At 41.6% G+C, this 13,522-nt stretch overlaps 1 protein-coding gene across 2 annotated transcripts in view; it reads right to left on the bottom strand.

Moving 5' to 3' along the window:
* ccdc141 (coiled-coil domain containing 141) overlaps window positions 1–13,522 on the bottom strand; it is a 142,329-nt gene that overhangs the window by 84,020 nt on the left and 44,787 nt on the right. For both annotated transcript variants that reach the window (XM_067987652.1, XM_067987651.1), the window contains exon 9: window positions 9,372–9,513. In XM_067987652.1, the coding sequence (XP_067843753.1) occupies window positions 9,372–9,513 (142 nt within the window). The remainder of the gene's footprint in view (window positions 1–9,371; window positions 9,514–13,522) is intronic.

A 13,522-nucleotide genomic window follows, 5' to 3' on the forward strand; every position in this document is an offset into this window, starting at 1 on the left:
GGCTGCGACAGGAGATATATCGACCGTGCCACAGTTGGCACCTCACAAATGTATCAGGCAGGTCACGGATGGATTATTTTCCAGGCCCAACAGAAATATAACCTCTCCGTGTGATGAAGACAGTCAGACAAAGCGAGCATTGGGGTTTGCATCTCTGGCAAACTTTTCAGAGTTGCAGGGCGCAATAGATTGCACACATGTGGCAATCGGAACATTCCCCGACCAGCCAGGAGCATTTGTGAATCACAAGGGTTTCCACTCCATCAATATTCAGCTCGTCTGTAACCATAAAAAGAGGTTCATGCAGGTCTGCGCTCAATTCTCTGGGAGCTGCCATGATGCCTTCATACTGCGGCAGTCAAATATTCCCGCAATGTTTCTACCTGGGACCAACCTGAAAAGATGGCTGCTTGGGGACAAGGGAAACCCCCATCAACTGTGGCTCAAGACACCTGTGAGGAACCCCACCACTCAACCGCAGGAGATGTACAACACTGGCCACATCACCACTGGATGCATTATCAAGCAAGCCATAGGAATGCTGAAGTTAAGGTTCAGGTTCGTCTACAGTATTCGCCAGCCAGGATGTCGCGGATCATTGTTGCATGCTGCGACCTACACAACATAGTACAGCAAAGAGGTATGGGGGTGCAGGATGAAGAAGGTGCTCATGACTCCTCATTGGATGAGGAGAACAATGATAATGGAGACGATGGGGACCCAAACGCACGGCCAGCGGAACATATCGCTGCTCGTGATGCCAGGGATGCTTTAATAGGATGTAGGTTCAGTTAGACCAATGTCAACTGGACATTGTCGCCATACCAACCATAGTCCCTTGCAAAGGCAGTCCTGTGACCCTCAATATACTGGTCCAACATCCCTTAACTTGAGATTCAAAACATCTCTCTTTTTTCCACACCTATTAAAATGAAAACCTGACTGTGAAGTCTACTTTCAATCATGGGACACAAGGGAATGGTCTGAATTACAAAGGTTGAATGTGCTCCACAATCAGAAGATCAAAGTAAAAGTAATTAGACACCCATGTGTTAACCCTTTGTGATCTATATAGCCTTTCTCTTTGTATGCCTGCCACTTCTACATAGTCCTGCCCCTGTGGCTTCAGCAGAGATGTGAAAGGCTACTGTGCACCTTTCTCAGTCTCATGAGGTGTTGGTGGCCGATGATCTCTGGGTTTTGGAGCCCGTGAGGGCCCTGCTACTGACTGCTCCTCTTACACTTGTGCAGGGGCAGTCTGGGGTGCTGGAGTGGAGGAACCCTGTTGGGTATTGGTTAAGGTGGTGGCAATGGATGAGACATGTAGACGTTCTGAGAAAGGTATGCACTTGCCTTGCCCGTTCTGCCATCCCCTTTCCCAGGATATCAGTCCTACTTGTCTGCGGGTGAGCAGAGAGGAGATCAGTGATGCCTTGGAAGTCCTAGTCTGTCTATGATCTTGTCTAGACTGGTAGAGACATTGACGCTCAGAGTCTGCAGAGCCACCATCTGAGCCTGTATGCAGGACACAATGGCTGTCAGCACTGACTCACGTGAGCGCCCTGCTACAATTTCCATAGAGCTCGCCACACACTCCATGGTGGATTGCAGAGTTGAAAAACTCTGCGACATCACCCCAGAATTGCTCGAGTTGGACTCCTCCATCCTCTCTGCCACTGTGGACAGTATGCCTGGCAGGCCCACCAATATCACGCACACTTGCAGCTGTTCCTCTGGCATTCTTCTTTTCAGTGCTGGCCCCAGGGGTTCTGCATCTCTGTCCTGTTCAGCAGAGCTTGGTGAGGACAACGCCCTCTGGCGCGTAATCTCATCAGCTGTCCCTGCCACCATTCTCTGCTCCTGCTCACTTGTGCCGTTAAAGTAACCAAGTTCAGTCCCATCTACCTGACTAAGAGGCCCATTCGAGGTGCTGGTATCTGCGCTGGTGCCTGCAATGCTTGTTTCCTGTGACGGTGCGTCCTCAGGAGGTATTACTTTCTCTGAGGAGTCTTCGTCCAGGGGATCTTGGTCTTTGCGTGATGGCCCTGGAGGAGATAAGGGATAATATTAAATAATAGCACTTTGAAAATGTTGATCTGCACATGAAACACCAGAGTTGTCAATGTTCTGAGGTCCACTGAAGGTGAAGTTGCTTTTGTGGGAGATGCGGGTCTGAAAGATTAAAGTTGTCACCCTCCTTCGCTGGACCGCCAGCCTCGACATGGCCAACGCTGAGGGAGCTGGCGATGCCGCTCATCTCCAATGCCTCCTCCTCCACCGGGGAAACTTGAACTATTTCTTGTGGCCCTCCACCGGTCCCTAGCATTCTGTGCTCTCTTCTCCTGCAAGGTTGGCATGATATACCAATGAGTGGCTTTGAAGAACGTGTAGATCCGATGGATGCAGTGCAAATAGTGGAGGTGAGAATCAGGCACGTGCATAAGGAGTGTGAGTGGCATGCCTTTGAGGATCATGGTAATGGTGGCATTTCAGGATGTGTGATGAGAGTGGTTGGAGGTGACTGAGGTCTAAGAGATGAGATGAGGCTTGCAGTCACTGGCAGTGATGGAGGGAGAAAATGGGAGGTAAGCATGTCAAGGGAGTAAGTGTGAGAGGAGGTGCATTGAGTCGGTCCGATTGGTCCTGATCAGAGTGATGTGGTGGTGAGGAGTGCTTTAAATGGAATAGGACTGACAAGACAAAGTGGGAGGGGGTGCACTGTAGGATCTGGATAAATATAGCCATATGCTCACCTTTCCTGATCTATTCAGGTCATTGAACTGCTTGTGGCATTGAACCCCTGACCTCGGGGTCACACGCCTGCTGCTCACCTCCTCTATCACCTCCAGCCAGGCCTTCTTGGTGATGGCAGCAGGTTTCTTCTTTCCACTGGCGGGGAACAGCACCTCCCACCTGGCCCTTACCGCACCAAATAGAATATCCAAACACGCATCTGAGAATCGGGGAGCAACTTTACCTCTTCTTCCAGCCTTGTCTCACTTCCTGCTGCTTCTGTTCAAATTAAATCCTCCAAATCTCCTCCTCCATTTGATTTCCTCACTGGCGCTGGGAAAGTGCGTCATGCAGGTAGGCATCATGCCCGCTGATGCGCACTGCAGCCGGAAAACCCGGATGTTAAGTTTTATTCAAATGATGCCTGGCCCTTAACATTGGCCAGGCTTCACTGTCCCACGATGCTGTGCATCCCTCACCACCTCCCCCCCCCCCCCCCCCCACCCCACCGCCACCACCACCACGCTCCGTTCCAATCTCCGTATTAATATCGAGGCCTAATTGTTTTGTTGTAGCCTGGTTTCTGAAGGAAAGACCAAGCCATTCAGTTCAAATACAAACATTTTGTGGGATTTGTTTGAACTTGTCTTTGATTGGCAGCTTTGTTTTGAATTTGACACACAGTTATTCAAATTTGTTTGGTCCTGGTTGTTTACTTGAAAGTATTTTTCAGCTTAGCTGGTACAAATTGGGAAGTCAGGCTGAAGCTTTTGGAGAGTTTTATTCAGGCCATGGTCAGTGAGAAAAGGAAAAGAACCACCATATAAGAATGTATGGTTCATTGAGGAGATAGTTAAGTTTAACAACTTTTGGTAACACTTATGTTGTGCCAGTGTGCACTTGTTCTATGCTACTTAATAAATTTGTTGGGCACTTAAAGCCGAAATCACAATCTAGTTTAGTGTTTTTTGAAGTGAAGGAAGATCAAATGAAGGCACATGATAATAGCAGTAGGACAGTCATTATCCTATACCTTGGCATGCTATTAACTTACTTGGATATCTGAACAAGTGAGAGAACTGTCTGGAATATAGGGAGCAAAGGCTCACCTATCAATGTAGTTTGGGATGCTGAACCCAAGGTAAAAAAGGCAACAAGAAACTGCAACTTTGTAATTATTAAACATGCTTTTTTACTTCAAATTTCTTCCTTCCTCTTCTGAAGACGCAGACGCTTGCTGGGGTATGGATACATGCTCAATGGTCCTACAATACCATGCTCAATGAGTCTTTCTTCATGTTTACATTTAGATTGTGTCAACACAATATTTGACCATGTGGGCAGTCTCTGCTGAGTCCAATCTTGCAACACCTGACAGCTAAACATGGCACTTTTGAGCAGAGGTCACTGCATAGCAATCAGAAGTGGGAATCTAGGTTGAATTTTCCCCTGTCTAGCCCAGTTGTCAGAACTTTATCACAGCTGGTTAATTCAGAATAAAAACATTTTTGAGATAACCTAAATGTTCATCCATTTTGTTTTATTTATATTATTTGATAAATATAAAAAAATGAAGTAAAATTATAGATAAGGTAAAGGGATGACAGGAAAAGTAAGTTAGTAAAACAGTAACTCTATATTTTTAGTTAAAAAGAAAAAGACTTGAATTTCTATAATACCTTACCACATCTCTCAAATATCTTGAAATGCTTCACATATCATTAACTAGTTTGAAATGGCTTGACTGTTACACGTAGGGAAATGTGGCAGTCATTTTGCATACAGCAAGATCCCAAGAACGGCAATAAGATGCACAATTGGTTAATCTGTTTTTGGTGATGTTGAATGAGGGAGAAATGTTGGCCATGACAACAGAATTCCCCATTCCTCAAATAATGCGATCTTTAACATCCTGAAGCACTGGAACTGACAAATAGGACCTTGGTTCAACATTACAGTTTAATGATAGAATGCAGTTAGTGGTGCCTCCCTCCTAATGTGTTTTGACATCTATATATGTATAGTTGTTTCAATAACTTTACTCAAAATTTAATTCTACGTCCCCCACAATGTACTGCTTCAAGCGTATGTAACATGCTTTTTTTGGTGGTCAAGGGAAAAATGTTAGCTAGGATAGTGCCATGGAAGCTTTAATGACCATCTGAGACACTGGAATGAGCAGATAGTGCCATGGGAGCTTTAATGATCATCTGAGACACTGGAATGAGCAGATGTGCCTCAATTTACTATCTGATCCTAAGGACAGTCCCTCTGACAATGCAGCACTCCCTCCAATCTAGACTGAAGTGTCAGCCTACATTTTGGGCTCAAGTCTTGGAGTAAGTCTTGAACTCACAACCTTCTGATTCAGAAGTGAGACTGCTACCAACTGAACCAAGCTGACCACTGAGTTCTACTGTAATTTTGAATGGCACTGACAGTTTTGGATAATAACATTAAAGTGGTTAAAGTCTGGTAAATCAATTTTGAGCCAAGCATAAGATACTGGTAAAATTAACTTTTGGACCAAGCTAACTTTGCTGATTACTTTCGTCACTACAATCATACCTCCCACTGTTTTACTACCACCTAATATTTGTTGTCATTTCTAACAGAATTTTCAAACATTTTAATATCTATGCATAACATTTCAATGTGAATTTACTTCTGAAAACCAATAACTACACAAAGCTTTCATTCATAAAATTACATATTATATTTCCCTTTCAAAGGCTAATAAAATAATATTAATTTGACTCGTAAGACACTTTTAGTTTTCTCATTGTCCCTGGAACTAACTGCTTTATTACCATTTTACTTTACACCTTTCCTGGAACAATACTTAGATATATGGCCCAGAATTTCCTGTAAATTTGCACCCAAAAGCAGCGTAATCATGGCACAATGTTGATTTTCAGTGCAAAAGATACAGGAAATTCGGCTATAAGTGATTTACGCCCGTTTCTATGATACGCCTGAATTTCCTCGATCTGTTATGCCAGTTCTTCAAAACCTTCATCCAGACCCTACACCACTCATCAGCATAGCTCCACCTTTCTCCGAATGAGTGTACAATGCAAATTTCCTGTATTTACGCAGGTTCAGGACAGATGTAAGTTTGCACCCAAATTTTTAGGCGCACAAGCCTCCTTTGAATTTAAAACAGTTGACAATGGTTGTGATTATCAGTAGTTCGGTGACACACAAGGTTAGCTATGACTATAAAACTATTTTAAATCATAAATGATAAGGCTGATACCCTGTCATAATAGCAAACAATTCTTACCCATTTCACCTTCATCATATTGGGCTACGAATACAAAGATCGCTTGCTGACCCTTACACTCTGTTTGTAAAGCAATCAGCAGAAAACAAAGTGTTACGGGTCAGCAAGTGATCTTTGTATTAGTAGCCCAATGAAGAGAAAGTGGGTAAGAATTCTCTATGTGTGTCCATTTCCAACGATCTTCCTGTCAAGCTTAGATAAATTTTGTAAAAGTCAGAATCAACCTATTTGATTGTGGGGAAATAGACACGAGTCAAACAATGGTTTTAAATGCTAATGAGAACAGCTATAAAATACTCACAAAATGTAAACCACTGAAGTCTGTAGTATATGTTTGGGCCCAGGTGAAACAGCGATTTACTTGTACTTCTTTCAATTTAGTATACTGTATTCACTGCTCACAATGCGGTCTCCTCTACATTGGGGAGACCAAACGCAGACTGGGTGATTGCTTTGCTGAACATCTCCGCTCTGACCACAAGCATGACCCTCACCTTCCGGTCGCTTGCCATTTTAATTCTCTGTCCCACTCCCGCTCTGACCTGGGCCTCCAACAATGTTCCAATCAAGCTCAAGGAACAGCACCTCATCTTTCGATTAGGCACTTTACAACCTTCTGGATTCAAGATTGATTTCAATAACTTCAGATCGTAATCCTCTGCTCCCATTTTTTCGGACAGCAAGTGCTGGTAATGGTTCTGCTGTTGCTATTTACAGCTCCTCTAGACCCATCTTTTGTTTCTTTACTTGACCCATTACCACCCTCCTTGCCTTGCACCATTATCCCTTTTGTCATTTAATCACTCCTGCCCTCCACCCTATCACAAACCTTCCCTTTTGTTCTTTCCTCCCCTCCTCCCCTTCATTCACTGCCCCCCCACCCCCGCCTTTGCCTGGCTCTGTACTTGCTTAAAAACTGTTAAATCTTCTTCCAGTTCTGACAAAAGGTCATCGGCCTGAAACGTTAACTCTGTTTCTTTCTCCATAGACGCTGCCTGACTTGCTGAGTATTTCTCGCATTTTCTGTTTTTATTTCAGATTTCCAGTATCCGCAGTATTTTGCTTTGGAGTACATGATTGGGGTTTGCTTTGCAAACAAAATGAAATTACATCCAAGTGTTAAGCTTGCATATCTTTAATCTTCTGTCCCATAAGATCCCATTGTTCTTACAGGGCAACCTCCAGAATTTATGATGTTTCCGGGACATCTTAAAACTAATCGAATCAAATTTTTTAGTTGTTAGTAAATTAAATACTGAAATATTTAATTAAGAAAGTAGTATTCAGTTTTAATGGTGAAAGTAGTGGTGAATGGTTGTTTTTCGGACCGGAGGGAGGTGTACAGTGGTGTTCCCCAGGGGTCGGTGCTGGGACCACTGCTTTTCTTGATATATATTAATGACTTGAACTCGGGAGTACAGGGCACAATTTCAAAATTTGCAGATGACACAAAACTTGGAAGGGTAGTAAACAGTGAGGAGGATAGTGATAGACTTCAAGAGGATATAGACAGGTTGGTGGCATGCACAGACACGTGGCAGATGCAATTTAATGCAGAAAAATGCGAAGTGATACATTTTAGTAGGAAGAACAAGGAGAGGCAATATAAACTAGGGGGCACAATTCTAAAAGGGGTACAGGAACAGAGAGATTCTAGGGGTATTTGTGCAAATCGTTGAAGGTGGCAGGGCAAGTTGAGAAAGCGGTTAAAAAAGCACATGGGATCCTGGGCTTTATAAATAGAGGCATAGAGTACAAAAGTAAGGAAGTCATGATGAACCTTTATAAAACACTGGTTCAGCGACAAAACTGGAGTATTGTGTCCAGTTTTGGGCACTGTACTTTAAGAAAGATGTGAAGTCCTTAGAGAAGGTGCAGAAGAAATTTACTAGAATGATTCCAGGGATGAGGGACTTTAGTTATGTGGATCGACTGGAGAAGCTGGGATTGTTCTCCTTGGAACAGAGAAGATTGAGAGGAGATTTGACAGAGGTATTCAAAATCATGAAGGGTCTAGACAGAGTAGATAGAGAGAAACTGTTCCTTTTGGCAGAAGGGTCAAGAACCAGAGGACATAGATTTAAGGTGATTGGCAAAAGAACCAAGGGTGACATGAGGAAAAGCTTTTTTATACAGCGAGTAGTTAGGATCTGGAATGCACTGTCGGGGGTGGGTGGTGGAGGCAGATTCAATCATGGCTTTCAAAACAGAACTGGATAAATACTTGAAAGGAAAAAATTTGCAGGGCTATGGGGATAGGGCAGGGGAGTGGGACTAGCTGGATTGCTCTTGCACAGAGCCGGCACGGACTCGATGGGCCAAATGGCCTCCTTCCTGCAGTAACCTTTCGATGATTCTATGAAATACCATTTGCAGCAAAGGCTTTAAAATCTAATTTGATTTATTTGCTGTAACCAACTTTGAGTTGTAGAGATTTGACAAATCAGAACAATGCAAGAAGGCATTTCTGAGCTATGCTGAAATCACGACAGATTTTTATGCTCTGCCGTAAATTGTACAGGAAATTGAGGCATAAATTCACATCGGCAAAATCGGCGTACGAATGGCCATAAATTGGGCGTAACTCCCCCAAAACTCTCCATTAGGAAATTCTAGGCCATATTTGAAATCAAGGACATGGAATCATTGAGTGTGAAGGTGGATTTTCTTTAAATCTTACAAATTCTATGTTCACTAAGAAAAGCAAAAGGAATAAATTACATTCAACATTAAAATACACTATTATTTTGATTTGATTCACTCTAGGAATAGAAAATTTCAAATGCAGCATTTACATGTTGAGTTATTGAAGCTAGCTGAACTAATCTTTATATTGATAAGAGTGCACTGCAAACTATGTAACAAGATCACACCCATTAGGGTTTCTGATTACCCAATAAGTAGTAAAATAATCCAAAACTACCAAAACATTTTTGGCCATAACTAACATTAGAGATAATAATGAAGACTGCATTATTAAATTGATTATCCTTTGTCTTCTTGGAGGTTTTATCTGTAATTATTCACCTCCCTTGGGATATTAAATTAATTGGGGAGAATCTGTGATATGTGCCATCCCTTGGAAGGAATGGGCTTGATTAAACAAATAATCTGTACTTGTTATAAATTCATTTGAAGGTACAGTATTGAGCAACATTTAAAGGCTAAGACAAAATGCTAGAAAAAAAATAACATTTGTTCGACCAATAACTCACTTCACTTTATTAAATGAATAAATTAATAATCACACCATTTTAATAATATGCAAAGTTCTTCAATGAGGTTTCCTTATAAAATGAGGGAAATGGTTTTATTAAAAGGTATAGATTCCTTTGTATTAGATTTTTTATACCTTTTCAAAATGATCATCAAAGGAAGTGATCAGTTGCTGTTTCTTTAAAGCCAATTCCTTATGAGCAAAACATTGTCCAGTCAGCTGATCTACCCTTTGTTGAATGTAGCCAATCATCTCCTGAATTCCAATGGCTCTGAAACTAAACACACAGAGACAGCTGCTGATATATCTCCAATAAAGGGACTGAGAGAGCACCAAATGGATAGACACATAATAAAAATAGTCTGGTGTCAGTAACCTATACCATTTCCACAAAAAGCAAATCATCCTTCTGACCGTGCAACTTTCAGCCAATGTTTAACAGGAACTGCCTTTCAGAATTTTTGAAACTTCCTTGGAACTATCTAAAATTATAATTTAAATATTAAATATAATTTTTTTGCAAGAAGTTCACTGTATTAAGTTTTGCTTTGCTTTAGATCACAAAAACAATTAAAAACAACAATGGACAAAATTGGGTATTTTGCTATGCTCATGTCTGTACTTAAGTTTCTGAAATAATTTAATAAGTTTTTATGTTTACTCTAAATTTCTTAATAATATTAGAAATGCATAGGGGTTGGTCACACATTAGTTTTGTTATCCAAGTAGTCCTAATGCTGCCACCTATGGACAATTTATACCTGGACATTTAAAGCCTTTCCAGTACTAGCTCCACTAGAAGTTGGCACATATAACCTTCTCAACAAGACTGAAAACATTACAGGCTCTTTTTAGAATCGCAGATAACAGACTATAAAATTATATATAAATAGGTCTCTGAATCAACTGATTGATTGAGATCTTGCTTAGTGTTTATGGGAGTATTGGAGCATGCTTTTAGCGCAAATTAAATTAAAGACTGGAAATTAAATTAAGCAGGTTAACAGATCTTTGGCAGATTCCCTTTCTTAGCAAAGAGAAGCTATCCAAACCCTGGAAACTAAGCTGTACACCTAATGAAAGTTGCAGAAAAGTTGCAGTAAACAATGGGCATGTATGCAGTTTAACTTTTCTGACTATTTTGATTAGTCAGCAACTAAGGCAAGAATTCTCTACAGACATAAATGATGCATTAAAAAGTTCCATAAATCTATCTCCCGTACAGCTATGAAAGTACTATAACTCTGGAATAATAGATATGTAATGTTGAAGGTACAGCAATGCTATTAGGAGAATTTTTAGCAATGGTGATATATCAAACAGATGGATGGCTTATGCTATATATGTATGATTGCTATGGAAAGTGAAGGTCTGCAGTATGCATTATGCTTCACGGATACATGGACATAGACTGACACAGCACAATTCATTTAGCAGGACTCTAAATCAAAGAATCCAGCAACAATGTCAAATTAAAAGTTTATAGGGTCAGTTTTCATGTACTGATGTAAGTTAGTTCTAAATAGTTAAGAACTGCAAATACCACCAGAATGGTAATGTGCTAATAGCACTCAATTTTTGCACAATTATTCACAGATCCAGGTGCCGATTTAGATAATGTGTCAGAAGTGCATTAGTGGTGGGATTGGAAGATTGCATCTATTTGAAATTTAAAGGGATGCAAACAAATAAAGGAAATGGGGGACAACAAAACATTACAGACTTAGAAAAAGCTCAGAAGGTATTTCAACCCATTGACAGCAAAGGTTGCAGGGTAGATGGATCAGGCAAAAATTAAAGTGAAAGGAGACTCTAAGTGCAGATATGAGTCTGTAGGTAAGGGATTGTGCCATTTAGCACTTGACCTCATTTGATGGCTGCTGACTGGAGGCAGTAGTTATGAGGAAGTAGGCCTACCTTACCACTCCATGCAATATCCACATAGGTCAACTTTTCAGCATGCCTGAAAGGAGGTAGAGGCAGTCCTTGCTGCCATTGCTAGCAGTAACTATGATTAACTGTGCCAGCCCTACGTTGCATGGTAGCTGCAGGTGCCCTTGCAGTAAATGGCATAACTCTGCATCTGCCTCTCTGCTGATCCAGAGCCTGTGAAGACAATTCCCCATGGTCAATGCCAGGTAGATGCAACAATGCATCCGCATATGGTTGGTGACATTTGTGGGTCAAGCCAATTAGGCTTTGCTGACTATTGATCACACTGACATGCCTTATTTTGTGCAGCACCAGCTAACGCGTGATATACTGTGATCAGATGCTTCGAAAGACCCGTCCACCATTATGGTTAGTCAGGCATTCACATATCTTAATTATGCCATCAGGTCTGTTGTTCCAGCTTCCTATCAGAATAGAAGCCTCCACATGAACTAATTCACTGCCCAAGTGAGATAGATGCAGATGTGCACAGAAAACCTCTGATGCAGCCTAACCTCCCTGGCATTCCCCTCCTGATCTTCCTGTTTTTCCCACAAAAGGTTTACATATATAGGGTATCTTGGTGGCAGTAATGGGTGCAACAGGACAAAAATGCTATAGGATAATTACCACGAAACCTCACAAAAACCCAAATGGCATCAGAAGAAAAATGGTGCAGAAATGTCTGTAAAACTTTCTATTTAATAACATTACATTGCTTTTTAAATGAATTTTCACCTGTCAAAGATCTCCTAGCAACCTTGGGTACCCATTATATATGTTCTGATGCTGTAAAAAAAATAATGGCCAGAAAAAGACATGGAAGGTGTTATTGTGCACTTCCATGTTATGTGAATATTGCAATGGAGCTTTGGTCGGTTTTAGATGGGAATGCACATAGAAACATAGAAAATAAGAGCAGGAGTAGGCCATTCAGCCCTTTGAGCCTGCTCCGCCATTCAATATGATCATGGCTGATCCTCTATCTCAATACCATATTCCCGCTCTCTCCCCATACCTCATATCTGACACAAAAGGGGTGAGGACCTGGCATTACTGATCTCTGCATTTTTTTTTTGTCTGTTATGCCCTGTGGACTGACATGAAAATTGGTGTCTATCTGTAGACAAGATTCTGTTGAAAGATACTTGGTTGTTGTTTTCAGTTCAGTTCATCATTAACTTCAGGGGGCTGCAAAAAAAAAGTCGCTAAAGTTTTGACACTTGAATTGCCAAAAAAGCTAATAATTTAATTCAGATTGTGCCAAAAAGATCTTAGTTTATAACATCAATTAACATCACTCATAGTGTATTTAAAAGTTATATATATCCTACAGTGTCGCACACAGCTGGGGGTGGGGGGGTGGTGGGGAGGGGGGTGGGGATGTAATTTTGACTTTTGGCAATAGTGTAAAACGAGCCATATCGGATTGACCACCTGTTATACATTGAAGTCAATGGAAATGAAAATTGGGGGAGATGTACAACTGGCGTTGATCCAATATCGCCCGTTTTACACTGTCAGCCAGCGTTAAAATTACCCCGAGTGAGTCAAGTTCAAGAGCAATATTGAGGTCAAGCATGATTCGAGGGCAGAGAGCAAGACTGAGAGGGAGAGATGATGGAGGAGCAGAGGAAGAGAGGGAAGAGGGAATAGGCAGAAGAGGTAAAGGGAGAAGGGGGAAGACGACAAAGGAGTGGAGGGGTAAGAGGAGATGAGGGGAGATGGAAAGGAGGAGGATGTGAGAAGGAGGTGTTTGAAAAGTTTAAGACTTCAATCTACTTCCAGCTGACTCGAAGGTAGGTATAAGAGTACAGTGGGGCTATCAAGTAATACATGTATTTTTCTAATTTAATTTTTTTCTCTATTTTGTGTCAGGTCTATTTGCAAGAGCAGGAGGTTTCTGCCAATATAAACTTTTCATGAATAACTTAAAATACTCCCATCAGCAGAAACTTAGGCCTTGAAATTCCTGTAGGCCTGCTCTACCAGTGAAAGAGTGCTAGAGCGGAGTCTATCTCTATCCAATTAGACAGGTCCAGACCCAGTTCCAAATCCCAGTGATCTGGTCACCTGCATGGATGGAGCAAGCCATCGATGTCTGCAACAGCACATCAGCAGAGCCCACCCTGACATGCTGTCAAAGGGTGGAAGAGATGGCCCTGGAAGAGCCAAAGAACCAGATGAGTTTCCTTTATCTTTGGCTTCAAATGGTGTGAAGAAGGCATTTTTTGTAAAAGTAATCAATTCAGGATCAATTTCCTTTGGTTGGGAGGGTTTAGGGGCTTTCAAAAGACCTCAATGATACTCGCACCAGCTCTGAGCAGCCAAGAGTTCTAATGAGGCCATATATG

The sequence above is a fragment of the Heptranchias perlo genome, chromosome 7, assembly GCF_035084215.1.
Source record: "Heptranchias perlo isolate sHepPer1 chromosome 7, sHepPer1.hap1, whole genome shotgun sequence".
Taxonomy (NCBI): domain Eukaryota; kingdom Metazoa; phylum Chordata; class Chondrichthyes; order Hexanchiformes; family Hexanchidae; genus Heptranchias; species Heptranchias perlo.